A 13,978-nucleotide genomic window follows, 5' to 3' on the forward strand; every position below is an offset into this window, starting at 1 on the left:
CTGTGCAGCTGGAAGGATTTTTACCGAAATATCTTTACTTTTGGACATTTGTTATGATGCGTAACCATGGCAACAAGGTATTTTTTAACAACCGGGAGCAGCTTATTAACCTCTCCAAAGCTCAAATAATATCTCAACTACAGCCCCAAATCCCAAATGAGTTGAAAAGGAGGCGTCGTGGATGCAGAGCAGGAGCAAAGAAGAGGGAGAAAGAGAGAAGAATGAAGTTCAAACCATCTCTTCCATTGATCATGATGGGCAATGTGAGATTGCTGGGAAACAAGTTGGATGAACTTCAAGCTCTTTTAACAAGGACCCGTCCAAAGTATCAGGAATGCAGTGTTGTGTGTTTCACTGAGACATGGCTGCAGGATCATATCCCCGACGCCAGCGTTTCTCTGCCAGGCTTTCTGACCATATGAGCAGATAGAGATTTAAAGAGGAGTGGCAAAAGGAAAGGAGGTGGGTTGGCAGTGCTTGTGAACAACAGATGGTGTAATCCTGGACATGTTACTGTGAAGTGTCGTCTCTGCAGTCCAGATATTGAACTGTTAGCACTAAGTTGTCGTCCATATTATTTGCCAAGAGAGTTCACCAGTGTTATTTTGGCAACTATTTACATTCCACCCAATGCTGTTGCTGAAACTGCATATGATGTCATCAGCTCCGAAGTTGCTAAGCTACAGACACAAGACCCTAGTGCGTTTGTTGTAATATCTGGTGATTTTAATCATGTCTCACTCTCTGCTACACTTCCGACATTCCAACAGTTTGTCAGCTGCTCTACCAGAGAGAACAAAACGCTGGACTTGTTTTATGCAAATGTCAAGGATTTAAACATTGCTAAAGCAAGACCCCCTCTTGGCAAATCAGATCACAATCTTGTGTTTCTCTGCTCAAAATATAAACCCCTTGTTCAGAGACAACCTGCAATAAAGAGAACAGTGAGAAAATGGTCAGCGGAAGCTGAAAAAGCCCTGCGGGGTTGTTTTGAGGCTACAGACTGGGATGCACTGTGCCAGCCACATGGAGAGGACATCAATGCCATGACTGAGTGTGTGACGTGACTATATAAACTTGTGTGTAAACAACACCATCCTCACCAGAACAGTGAGATGCTTCCCCATTAACAAACCCTGGATTACCACTGACCTGAAGGAACTGCTAAACCAGAAAAAAAGAGCCTTCAGGGAGGGAGACAGGGAATTATTGAGGAGCACACAGAAGCAACTAAAAGTCAAGATAAGAAACACCAAGGAGGTGTACAAGAAGAAGCTGGAGAGCAAACTCCAACAGAACAATATCAGAGAGGTGTGGTCAGGGATGAAACAGATCACAGGCTTCAAGCAGGAGGAGGATCAGAAGGATGGAAGCCTGGACAGAGCCAATGAACTGAACACATTCTTCATTAGGTTCAGTTTAGGAACAAGCTCAGCATCCTCCTCTCTTGCCCACAGCCAAACATACATACCACCCTCCATTGACCCAAGGCTGTCCTGTCACACCTCAAATATTGTATCTACCACCTCAGTCATGGACCCTTCTTCTTCTACATGTTGGTCTTCAACCAAATCAGAAGATGCTGATACCTCCTTTGCCTCCCCCCTCTGCGTCTCCAGAAGTCAGGCGAGGAAGCAGCTGGAGAGACTGAACCGGAATAAGGCTGCAGGTCCAGATGGTGTCAGTCCCAGAGTCCTGAAGGTCTGTGCAGAGCAGCTCTGTGGGGTCCTGCAGCACCTCTTCAACCTTAGCCTGACCCAGGAGAAGGTTCCAGTGTTGTGGAAAACATCCTGCCTTGTTCCAGTATCAAAGAAAACTCACCCATCAGTCTTCAATGACTACAGACCTGTTGCCCTGACATCCCACATCATGAAGGTCCTAGAGAGACTTCTGCTGACCCACCTGACTAGACAAACAAGCACATATCAGGACCCACTGCAGTTTGCTTATCAACGTGGACTTGGAGTTGAAGATGCCATCATACACCTGCTTCAGCAAACTCACTGTCATCTAGAAAAGGCAGACAGCACTGTGAGAGTCATGATCTTTGATTTCTCCAGTGCATTTAACACAATCCAGCCAGATTTGCTTTGTCAGAAACTCCAGAAGACTCAGGTGGAGGCCTCAACAATCGCCTGGATCAAAGACTACCTGACGGACAGACCACAGTTTGTGAGACTGAAGGGTTGTGTGTCTAACCAGGTTGTCAGTAGCTCAGGAGCACGACAGGGGACTGTACTCTCACCATTCCTTTTCACTCTGTACACCTCAGATTTCCAGTATAAAACAGACTCCTGTCATCTGTAGAAATATTCAGATGACTCTGCAGTAGTCGGGTGTATCAGAGTTGGACAAGAAGCTGAGTACAGGGAACTGGTGGACCACTTTGTGGCATGGTGTGGAAACAATCATCTCATCTTGAATGTGACCAAAGGAGATGATTGTAGATTTCAGGAGAAATAGGAACAGGTCCAACCCTATTTCCATCATGGGAGAAGAAGTGGAGGTGATGGAGAAGTATAAATACCTTGGAGTTCACCTGGACAACAGACTGGACTGGAAATGCAACAGTGAAGCGTCTACAAGAAGGGACAGAACAGACTGTACTTCTTGAGGAAGCTGAAGTCCTTCAGTGTTTACAGCAAGATGCTGCATATCTTCTATAAGTCTGTTGTAGAGAGCACTATTTATTCTGCCATCATCTGCTGGGGGAGCAACACCAGAGCAAGTGACTTAAAAAAGATCAACAAGCTCATAAAGAAGGCTGGCTCAGTTCTGGGGACTCCTCTAGAAACTTTGGAGATGATTGTTCAAAGAAGGATTCTTCATAAAATGAAGAACATTATAGACAACCTTCAGCATCCTCTTCATCAGACTGTCATACAACAACAGAGTGTCTTCAGTCAGAGGCTTCTTCAAATCCGTTGTAGGACAGACGCTACAAGAGATCCTTCCTGCCCACAGCCATCAGCATCTAGAACAACTCTTTAATGAAACCAGGATGATGAGTTACAACATTTAATTTCCCTCTGGGATTAATAAAGTATTTTTGAATTGAATTGAATTTTAAATGTGCCAGTTTAAAGGTGGACATACTGTAGTATTATTAATCTTCCATCCGTTCGTATGTAAAATTTTTCTTGTCATTGCCTTAGATTGCTACATTACTGTATAATAGTTTGTTGCCGGACGTGTAATGTGCCATTTTTGGTTTTCCTATTGTTTTATTTGTTTCAATTGTTGGATTGTTTTTTATCCAGATGTTCTCAGTTGGGCAGCACTCCAGATTTTAGATATCCAGTCTCGGCTTCCTCCATGATGGACACGAACTCAGACCATTACAGTGGTGCCCTCGTCCTCAGACGGCCTCAGAAAGGACGTGTGGCAGCAATCCGAGATGAGCCATCTAAGGTGAGCATTTAGTTCATTACTTTGTGCTGTTTTAGCCCTTAATCTAGCAAAATGTTCAGCTCAATCAGGAGTAGACTATGACTTTTGTTCTTGTTTTTACTTTTGTACTATATTTGAATATATTTAACTAAAAAATAAAAATAAAGTCTCCCATACTAGTACATCGGAAAACACTGTTCTGTTTGACATATGCACTTTAGTTCATTCATTCAACCTTTATTTATACAGATTAATCACACTGAGCCTCAGGAACTCATTTACAAGTAAGACCTGTTTAGACAGACAAGAATTCAATTCAATTAAATTAAATTCAATTTATTTATATAGCGCCAAATCACAACAAAGTTGTCTCAGGGCACTTTACAGGAACATTCACATAAAAGCCAATTAGTAAAGTTCTCTATCTAAGGATTCCAGCAGACAAGATGAATCTTGGCTTCGTTGCAGTCTCCCATCCTGAGCAAGCACAGTGGAGACAGTGGAAAGAAAAACTCCCTTTTAAAAGGAAGAAACCTCCAGCAGAACCAGCTCAGGACAAGCGGCCATCTGCTTTGACCGGCTGGTTTGAGAGGACAGGAAGGAGAGACAGACGAACACAGAATGGTAGGTCCAGGTGTAGGTCCAGGTTCAGGTGTATGAAAGACAAAAAACTCATGTTAAGGATAGAAACAATAATTACAAATACAAAACAGGTTGAGCAGAGTAAGTAAAGACAGCAGCAGAGTGAAAATTGTGGTCAGTTTGTCCTCCAGCAGTCTAAGCCTATAGCAGCATAACTAAGGGACAGCTCAGGAAACCCAAGCCGACCCTAACTATAGGATTTAGCAAAAAGGAAAGTCTTAAGCCTAGTTTTAAAACTGGATAATGTGTTAGCCTCATGGACAGAGATTGGAAGTTGGTTCCACAAGAGAGGAGCCTGATAACTGAAAGATCTGCCTCCCATTCTGTTTTTGTAAACTCTAGGAACCACAAGTAAACCTGCAGTCTGAGAGTGAAGTGCTCTGTTAGGAAAATATGGAACAATAAGATCTGTAATATAAGATGGAGCTAGGTGGTTGAGAGCTTTGTAGGTTAGAAGTAAGATTTTGAATTCTATTCTGGATTTGACAGGGAGCCAATGGAGAGAAGCTAAAACTGGAGAGATATGATCTCTCCCAGTCACTCCAGTTAAGACTCTGGCAGCAGCATTTTGGATCAACTGAAGACATTTTAAAGAAGTATTTGGACACCCAGATAATAAAACATTGCAATAGTCGTCTAGACGTGACAAATGCATGGACCAGTTTTTCTGCATCATCTTTAGATCAGATGTTTCTAATGTTAGTGATATTACGCAGGTGGAAGAAGGAGGTTCTAGTAACGTTTTTAATGTGGGGGATAAAAGACATGTCCTGATCAAAAATAACACCAAGATTTTTAACATTAGAGCTGGAGGACAGATTAATGCATCTAAGGAGGGAGAAAGACTGAAAAATTAATTCCTAAGGTGCTCACGTCCAAAAACCAAAACCTCAGTCTTGTCTGTTCAACAGGAGAAAATTAAGGGTCATCCAGGTTTTTATGTCTTTAAGACATGCTTGTAGTCTAAGTAGCTGATTTGATTCATTGGGTTTAATGGACAAGAAAAGTAGAGATAAGTGACAACAGGATAAGAGGAGGCAAAGTTGGTCTTCCTATGCCTCTTTTTGCAATTGTTGTCCTTTTAACATTTGTCTACCCTACATCTACCTTTGGTTACAGTTTTAGTAAATTTAGCTAGGCTGCTAATTTGCTACATTGTTTCCTAACCTTTCATTTCAAGTCAGTGTGCCTTTTCTAACAGAAAACTTTCTGCTCACCCACACGCCGCAAGAGGAGGGAAAAAAGGCAAAGTAATAAAAATGATTAAAAAAAAAATTTATAACATCACAGCCACTGAAATAGAGAAACGCTGGAATAACCCCAACGCAAACTGTAGTAGCGTGTTTATGCCACCATGTTGAGAAGGATGGTGTACTTCAAAGAACGTGACATTACGTTTCATCTGTGGGTATTATGTCAATAGTTTATTAAAAATGTAGAAACTGACCTTTTCAGTTACTGTCCGTCTTGTTCATTGTAGTTGTATATACTAACATAAAATATTTTATAAATCATAACGTATCTGGGCCAAATCTGCTTGCGCGCGCGCACACACACACACACACACACTACTGGGGAGCTGTGACTGAATAGTTATAGCAGTTGTCCTCCAATACAAGAGTTGGGGGTTCGAATCCACCAGCAGTCACATGCCGAAGTGTCCCTGGGCAAGACACTGAACCCCTCGTTGCCTCTGATGTGTGTCCCATCAGTGTTTGAATGTGATAAAGCTCTGATTAGTCTCTTTAGAATGATTTGTTCAATTATCTTTGTAGAGATCTAGTAGAGTGCTGTATGAATGGGTAAATGAGGCACAGATTGTTGTGTAAAACACTTTGAGTATCTTGATAAGATAGAAAGGTGCTGTATAAGTACAGTCCATTTACACACATTCATTCTGCACTCTACTACATCTCTACAAAGATATTCTGCCTATGTAGAGACTAATCAGAGCTTCATCACATTCCAGTGTTTCCCCTAGTTAGCTTGCCATGGCGGGGTGCTCATCTCATCCATGATTTTTGCTGATGGGGGGGACGGAGACATGTCTGAGCGTAGCTTGTACTAAAAGTTTTTGAGCTGGGGCAGGGGGCGTTCATCATGAGGGAAGAGGCAGTGCGAGTGCTGCCTTTGGCTTTTTAGCTAGAGAGCTTGTATTTTGCGCTGCTACCTTAGTGATATGTCAGTGCCAGGTGGGGGTGGGAGGGGCAAGTTAAGTTTGGTAGGCGGGGTGCTCAGTTTTGTTGATGGGGTGGGGCACCCCCGCCTGTATAATGGTAGGGGAAACACTGCATTCATACACCAATTGGACACACATCAGAGACAACAAGGGATTCAGTGTCTTGCCCAGGGACACTTCGGCATGTGACTGCTGGTGGATTCGAACTCCCAACTCTCTCTTTGGAGGCCGACTGCTCTAACCACTCAGCTACAACTGCCTCATGTATTACTTTGTGTAATTGATGTTGTATTTTTTAACCATAATCAGCCCACTAGGGATATAGGGCTTTAAGTCCCACCTACTCCTATGCATACAATCATGTTACGTTACTTTTTTATAGTTTGTAATCACTTATTAAATCTAAACTTAAAAAGAAAATGAACATGCAGCAGCAAGGTAAGAACTATGTAAATTAACAAACGTGTACATCTGAAAAAAATTAAGGGGTTATTTTTTATTTCATCCAATAGCAAAGTCTACATGGAGGGGGTGGGGGGCAAGACGTACAGTGTCAATAAAAGATTCCCTCTTCCGTTGGATGTTTAATGCTTTTATTGCTGTCTTAAAACAGCTGTGATCAATATAAATAGGCCTTTCTGAAAAATAAATAAATGAATAAATAAATATTATTCAGTGACAATGTGAAAACATATTTCTACTAAGTAATACCAATTAAAAAAACGGAGTGTAAAATTATTGTTTGCATAAAATTTTGCCTCCTTTAAAGTTACTCCTGAAAACCAGCCACTAGGGAGCACAAGCCAATGTATCTCTGGTTCTGGTCCCAAGCCTGGGTAAATGAGGGTTGTGTCAGGAAGGGCATCTGGCATAAAACACTTTTTTGCCAAAACTATAATGCGAGTTCATCAAAGTGAACTCATACCGGATCAGTCAAAGCCTTGGTTAACAATGACCGCCATTGGTGCTTTTGACAAACAGGGGGCCGGCGGAAATTGTGCTACTGTTAGTCGAAGACCACGAGGAGGGAAACGTGTCAGGAGACAAGAGGGAGAAGAGGAAAGTCAAGAATGTAGGACTGACGGTTGCAAGTCTAAATGTGGGACAATGACAGGCAAAGGTAGAGAGCTGGCTGACATGATGCAGAGAAGAAAGGTAGATGTTTTATGTGTCCAAGAGACCAAGTGGAAGGGCAGCAAGGCTCGCAGCATTGGATCAGGGTTCAAACTGTTTTACCATGGTGTGGATAGAAAGAAAAATGGAGTAGTGGTGGTCCTGAAGGAGGAGTTGGCAAAGAATGTAGTAGAGGTGAAGAGAGTGTCAAATAGGGTGATGTGTTTGAAGACTGAAGTACAAACCGGATTCCAAAAAAGTATGCAATGATGTGGAGGTGCCAACATCTAATATTTTATTCAGAATAGAACACAAATCACAGATCAAAAGTTTAAACTGAGAGAATGTATCATTTTAAGGGAAAAATCTGTTGTTTCTAAATTTCATGGCATCAACAAATCCCAAAAACGTTGAGACAAGTCCATTTTTACCACTGTGTGGCATCCCCCCTTCTTCTTACAACACTCAACAGACGTCTGGGGACAGAGGAGACCAGTTTCTCCAGTTTAGAAATAGGAATGCTCTCCCATTCATGTCTAATACAGGCCTCTAACTGTTCAATCGTCTTGGGCCTTCTTTGTCGCACCTTCCTCTTTATGATGCGCCAAATGTTCTCTATAGGTGAAAGATCTGGACTGCAGGCTGGCCATTTCAGTACCCGGATCCTTCTCCTACGTAGCCATGATGTTGTGATTGTTGCAGAATGTGTTCTGGCATTATTGTGTTGAAAAATGCAGGGTCTTCCCTGAAAGAGATGACGTCTAGATGGGAGCATATGTTGTTCTAGAACCTGAACATAGTTCTCTGCAATAATGGTGCCTTTCCAGACATGCAAGCTGCCCATGCCACAAGCGCTCATGCAACCCCATACCATCAGTGATGCAGGCTTCTGAACGGAGCGTTGATAACAACTTTGGCTATCCTTGTCCTCTCTGGTCTGGATGACATGGCGTCCCAGTGTTCCATAAAGAACTTCAAATGGTGACTCATCTGACCACAGAACAGTCTTCCATTTTGCCACACTCCATTTTAAATGACCCCTGGCCCAGTGCAAACGTCTGAGCTTGTGGAGCTTGCTTAGAAATGGCTTCCTCTTTGCACTGTAGAGTTTCAGCTGGCAACGGCGGATGGCACGGTGGATTGTGTTCACTGACAATGCTTTCTGGAAGTATTCCTGAGCCCATTCTGTTATTTCCTTGACAGTGGCATTCCTGTTTGAGGTGCAGTGACGTTTAAGGGCCCGGAGATCACAGGCATCCAGTAGAGTTTTACGGCCTTGACCCTTACGCACAGCGATTGTTCCAGATTCTCTGAATCTTTTGATGATGTTATGCACGGTTGATGATGATAACTTAAAAGTCTTTGCTATTTTACGCTGGGTAACACCATTCTGGTATTGCTGCACTATCTTTCTGTGCAACAATGGTGGAATTGGTGATCCTCTTACCATCTTGGCTTCTGAGAGACACTGACACTCTGACAAGCTCTTTTTATACCCAATCATGTTGTCAATTGAACTAATTAGTGTTAATTGGTCTTCCAGCTGTTCGTTATATGCTCAATTTCCTTTTTCCAGCCACTTATTGCTACTTGTCCCAACTTTTTGGGGATTTGTTGACACTGTGAAATTTTGAATCAACATATTTTTCCTTTAAAATGTTACATTTACTCAGATTAAACTTTTGATCTATCATCTATGTTATATTACAAATAAAATATTGACATTTGCCATCTCCACATCCATGCATTCAGTTTTTATTCACAATTTGCTTAGTGTACCAACTTTTTTGGAATCCGTTTTGTAGAAGGTCCGATGCTAAATGTTGTTAGTGGTTAAGCTCTCCATGTTGGATGTGATGTAGAGGAGAAAGATGCATTTTGGAAGGATCTGGGTGAAGTGACAGAGTATTCCCAGAGAGTAGAAAGTGGTGATCGGGGCAGACCTGAATGAACATGTTCTTGAAGGAAACAGAGGGGATGAGGAAGCGATGGGTAGGTTTGGTGTCAAGGAAAGAAACTGGGAAGGACAGATGGTGGTGGATTTTACCAAAAGAATGGAAATGATATTGAGGTTTTTGACTCAAATATTCAATGGCATATTTAAGGGCAAGAATATGCCTGAGGAATGGAGAAGTGTGCTGGTGCCCATTTTTAAGAACAAGGGTGATGTACAGAGTTGTAGCAACTACAGGGGAATTAAGTTGATGAGCCACACAATGAAGATCTGGGAGAGTTGTGGAAGCAAGACTTAGACGAGAGGTGACTATTTGTGAGCAGCAGTATGGTTTCATGCCAAGAATGAGCACCACAGATACCATCTTTGCTTTGAGGATGCTGATGGAGAAGTACAGAGAGGGTCAGAAAGAACTTAATTACATCTTTGTGGATTTAGAAAAAGCATATGACAGGGTGCCGAGGGAGGTGTGGTATTGCATGAGGTAATCTGGAGTGGCAGAGAAATATGTTAATCTGGTATAGGACATGAGGACAGCAGGATAGTGGTTAGATGTGCTGTAGGAGTGACAGAGATGGAGTGAAACTGTACAGTGATTTGTAGACATACAGGAGTATTCTGAACTAGATTCGAAAGTGAACTGGTAACCAGTGCAGTGAGGCCAAAACTGGTGTAATGTGCTCTCTTTTGCCTGTACTGGTTAAAAATCGGGCTGCTGCATTCTGGACCAGTTGTAGTCGTGCAATGGAGGCCTGACTGATACCAAACAGGAGCAAATTGCAGTAATCAAGCCTAGATGTAATGAATGCATGTATTACTGTCTCCAGGTTCTTTTTGGACAATATGGGCTTCAGTTTAGCCGGTTTCAGTTTAACATGAGCCAGGCTGAGACTGGGAGGAGTCAGAGGATACACTATACAATTTCTCTAAGTTCTGAGTTGAAGAACTACTGTAATTGTCTGTGTATAAGCCACTACTTTTGTCTCACACTTTGTACCCCATGGTTTATATGCAGGAGCATCTTATTTATGTATTTTTTTTTCATACTTTTCGAAATTTATATATTTTTTATTTTATTTTTGAAAGACTTCCTGCCATCTCTCGGTAGCTTCCTACCACTGACTATGATTATCCTTTGATAAAGCTGGGTGCTCGTGGCTCACAGCACTCCACCCCTCAGGGTGGCAGGCGTTTGCAACACAGGAAGAATGCCCGCAGGTAATCAGTTGTGCTACGATTCTAGGTCATGGTTTCAAATTCACTACCATAACTCCACCTACTCTGTCATCATGTGACCAGAAGTGTAACCTTAATGACCAATGAGATACTGTCAGAGTCAGAACCCCAAAATACATTACGGCAAAGACTGGTTCATCCCAAAGATCCAGTCCCCCGGCACAAACAGAGTAATGTTGTGTATGCTGTTCAGTGTCAGGAGGGCTGTGATCAGTCTTACATCGGGGAAACTAAACAACCACTGGCCAAAAGGATGGCCCAGCACAGAAGATCAACATCATCAGGCCAGGATTCTGCGGTCTACACTCATCTCCAGGCCTGCGGTCACTCTTTCAAGGATGAAGATGTTCACATCCTGGACAGAGAGGAACGATGGTTTGAGAGAGGAGTAAAGGAGGCCATCTTTGTGAAAAGAAATCGTCCATCATTAAACAGGGGTGGAGGCCTCCGGGTTCAACTGTCCCCCTCTTACAATGCTGTGATTGCTAGTATCACTCAGCCCTCTGTGAATAGTAAACAGCCATCAGTGTGCTAATGACCCATTGTTAGGCTGATGGTCCTTCTTGAGCATGTGATCAGCTGGTTTTGGTTGTCAGCAGCAAACTGGTTGATCCACTCTGAGAAGGTGCTATTTAAGAGACTGAGCTGAAAACAGCACCTCAGACTGAGGAAGTCTCTTGGATGAGAGACGAAACGTTTCTAGATTTTTTTGCTTTGTTTTGTTTTTTGTTTTTTTGAATGTCCAGAGGACCAGATTGAACTGTTTTGGATGTCAGAGTCAGAGTTTCTTTATTGTCATTCGCACCTCATGTGGTACATGTGGTGGAGCGAAACTATGTACACAGGGTCCCAGTTACATCCAACAATAAAATGTATAAGAAAAACAGTAATAACATCTAAGATATGAACTAAGAAAAACATCAACTAAATATACACTAAGCACTCATAACATAAAAACATTGAACATCAGCACAAACATGAACATGAGTCTGTGTGAGCAGATGAGCACGAATGAACACATCAACATTGAAACAGATCAGCAGCAACATGATGTGATTTTTCACAGTGATTATTCTAGTTAGAGATTCCTGAGTCTAACAGCCTCAGGGTAGAAGCTGTTCCTCAGTCTAGTGGTTCTACACTTAATGCTCCTCAACCTCCTTCCTGAGAGGAGTGGGGCAAAAAGTGTGTGTGCTGGGTGAGTGAGGTCCTTCATGATGCAGGTAGCCCTCTTCCTGCATCTGGAGGTGTATATGTCTGTGATGGTGGGGAGGCTGACTCCGACAGACTTCTGTGCAGCCTTCACCACTCTCTGCAAAACTTTTTTTCTTCAGCTGTGCAGCCTCCATGCCACACGTTGATGCTGGAGCACAGGATGCTCTCCACTGCACACCTGTAGAAGGAGGTTAGGACTGAGCTTCCCAGACCAGCTCGCCTCAGCCGTCTGAGGAAGTAGAGTCTCTGATGAGCTTTCTTGATCAGGCTGGTGGTGGTGTTGCTCCAGCTGAGGTTGTCATTCATGTGTACACCCAAGTACTTGTAGCTGGAGACCACTTCCACCGCAGATCCTCTTATGTTCAGGGGGGTGTAGGTGTGTTTGTTCCTTCTGAAGTCCACAATCGTCTCCTTTGTCTTCTTCACATTGATGTTAAGGTTATTCTCTTTGCACCAGCTCTCCAGGTGTTCCACCTCTTGCCTGTAGCTGGACTCATCATTGTTTGTGATGCATCCCACCACCGCTGTATCGTCCGCAAACTTTACAATGTGACAGCCTGGATGGGTAGCTGCACAATCATACGTGAGCAGAGTGAACAGGAGGGGGCTCAACACACATCCCTGAGGAGAGCCAATGCTGAGGGTTATGGTGGAGGAGGAGAAGTTGTGGATCCTCACTAACTGTGGTCTGTTTGTTAAGAATTCTAGTACCCAGTTGCAAATGGAGGGGCTTAGTCCTAGTGTGGATAGTTTGTCCATCAGGGTTTGGGGGATCATGGTGTTGAAGGCGGATGTGAAGTCCACAAAGAGCATACGGACGTAAGAGTTTTTCTGCTCCAGGTGGTTGAGCGCAGTGTGGACCACAGAGGAGATGGCGTCCTCTGTCGATCGGTTCTCACGGTATGCATATTGATGAGGGTCCTCGTTGATGTTGATGGTTGTTTTGATGTGAGTCATGACCAGTTTTTCGAAGCATTTAGCGACTATCGGGGTGAGGGCCACTGGCCGATAGTCATTCAGACCAGTCCCTGTAGAACGTTTTGGGACTGGGATGATGGTGGCAGTCTTCAGGCAGGTGGGAACAGTGTCCAGGGTAAATGAGGTGTTAAAGATGTCTTCCAGCAACTCGCAGAGCTGATCAGCACATTCTTTCAACACTTTTCCGGGGATGTTGTCTGGGCCAGTTGCTTTGTGCGGATTAATCCTCCTGAAGGTACTCCTTACTTCTGCTGAGGTCACGCTGAGATGCTCTTCATCCGTTGGTGAGGTGAGTCTGGTGCTGGGTGGTCTGTTCGGGTCTTCAAAGCGTGCATAGAACTTGTTGAGGGCATCAGGCAGAGATGGGTCTTTGGGGCATTGTTCGCTCCTTCCTTTATAATCTGTTATGCACTTAATGCCCCTCCACATGCTCCGAGGGTCTTGTGAGATGAATTGACCCTCGATCCTTTGTGCATATGTGGCCTTGGCCCTCTTAATACCAGCAACCATCTCTTTTCTTGTCCTACTCAGCTCCTCTGAGTTTCCAGACCTGAAGGCAGTGTTCCTGGCTTCCAGCAGGGTACGCACCTCTGCATTCAGCCAAGGTTTTCTGTTTGGGTAGCTTTTAGCATTTCTGATAGTGGAGATGGTGTCAGTACATGTACTAATGTAACCCAGAACTGAGGATGTGTATTGGTCAAGATCAAGCGAACCTCCATTTTCAGCAGCTTCTCTGAAAACCTGCCAATCTGTTTGGTCAAAACAATCTCTCAGTATGGGGTCCTGGATCCAGCCTTTAACTTTCTTTTGTACCGGTCTGGAGCGTCTCAGCGGGGGCATGTAAGCAGGAGCCAGGAAGATTGAGATGTGGTCTGACAGTCCTAGGTGGGGGCGGGGTTCGGCTTTGTATGCATCTTTTACGTTCGTGTGAACACGGTCCAGCGTCTTGTCTCCACGTGTCGGAATTGTCACATGTTGATTAAAGCTTGGGAGACAGTCCTTTAAATTCACGTGGTTAAAGTCTCCGGCTACCACGTAAAGAGCCTCGGGGTGTTTGCTCTGCAGCGAGCTGATGATATCATGTAGCTCCTGCAGTGATTCATTAGCATTAGCATCCGGAGGAATGTAAACAACTGTGATAAAAGTCACTGTGAACTCGCGGGATAGATAATGTGGCCGACATTTCACTGTTATTTGCTCCAAAGCCTTCGAGCATGAGCTATTTACAACAGTACAGTTCGGGCACCAACTTTTACTCACGTAAATGCATA

The 13,978-nt window shown here is 43.5% G+C and overlaps 1 protein-coding gene across 1 annotated transcript in view; it reads left to right on the forward strand.

Moving 5' to 3' along the window:
* The window catches only part of LOC119424952 (liprin-alpha-1), a 229,419-nt gene that overhangs the window by 72,933 nt on the left and 142,508 nt on the right, over nt 1–13,978 (forward strand). Inside the window, exon 14 of the mRNA XM_037692477.1 lies at nt 3,261–3,411. Coding sequence (XP_037548405.1) covers nt 3,261–3,411 — 151 coding nt within the window. The remainder of the gene's footprint in view (nt 1–3,260; nt 3,412–13,978) is intronic.

Source organism: Nematolebias whitei, chromosome 2 (assembly GCF_014905685.2).
Source record: "Nematolebias whitei isolate Nwh7 chromosome 2, NemWhi1, whole genome shotgun sequence".
Lineage (NCBI taxonomy): Eukaryota > Metazoa > Chordata > Actinopteri > Cyprinodontiformes > Rivulidae > Nematolebias > Nematolebias whitei.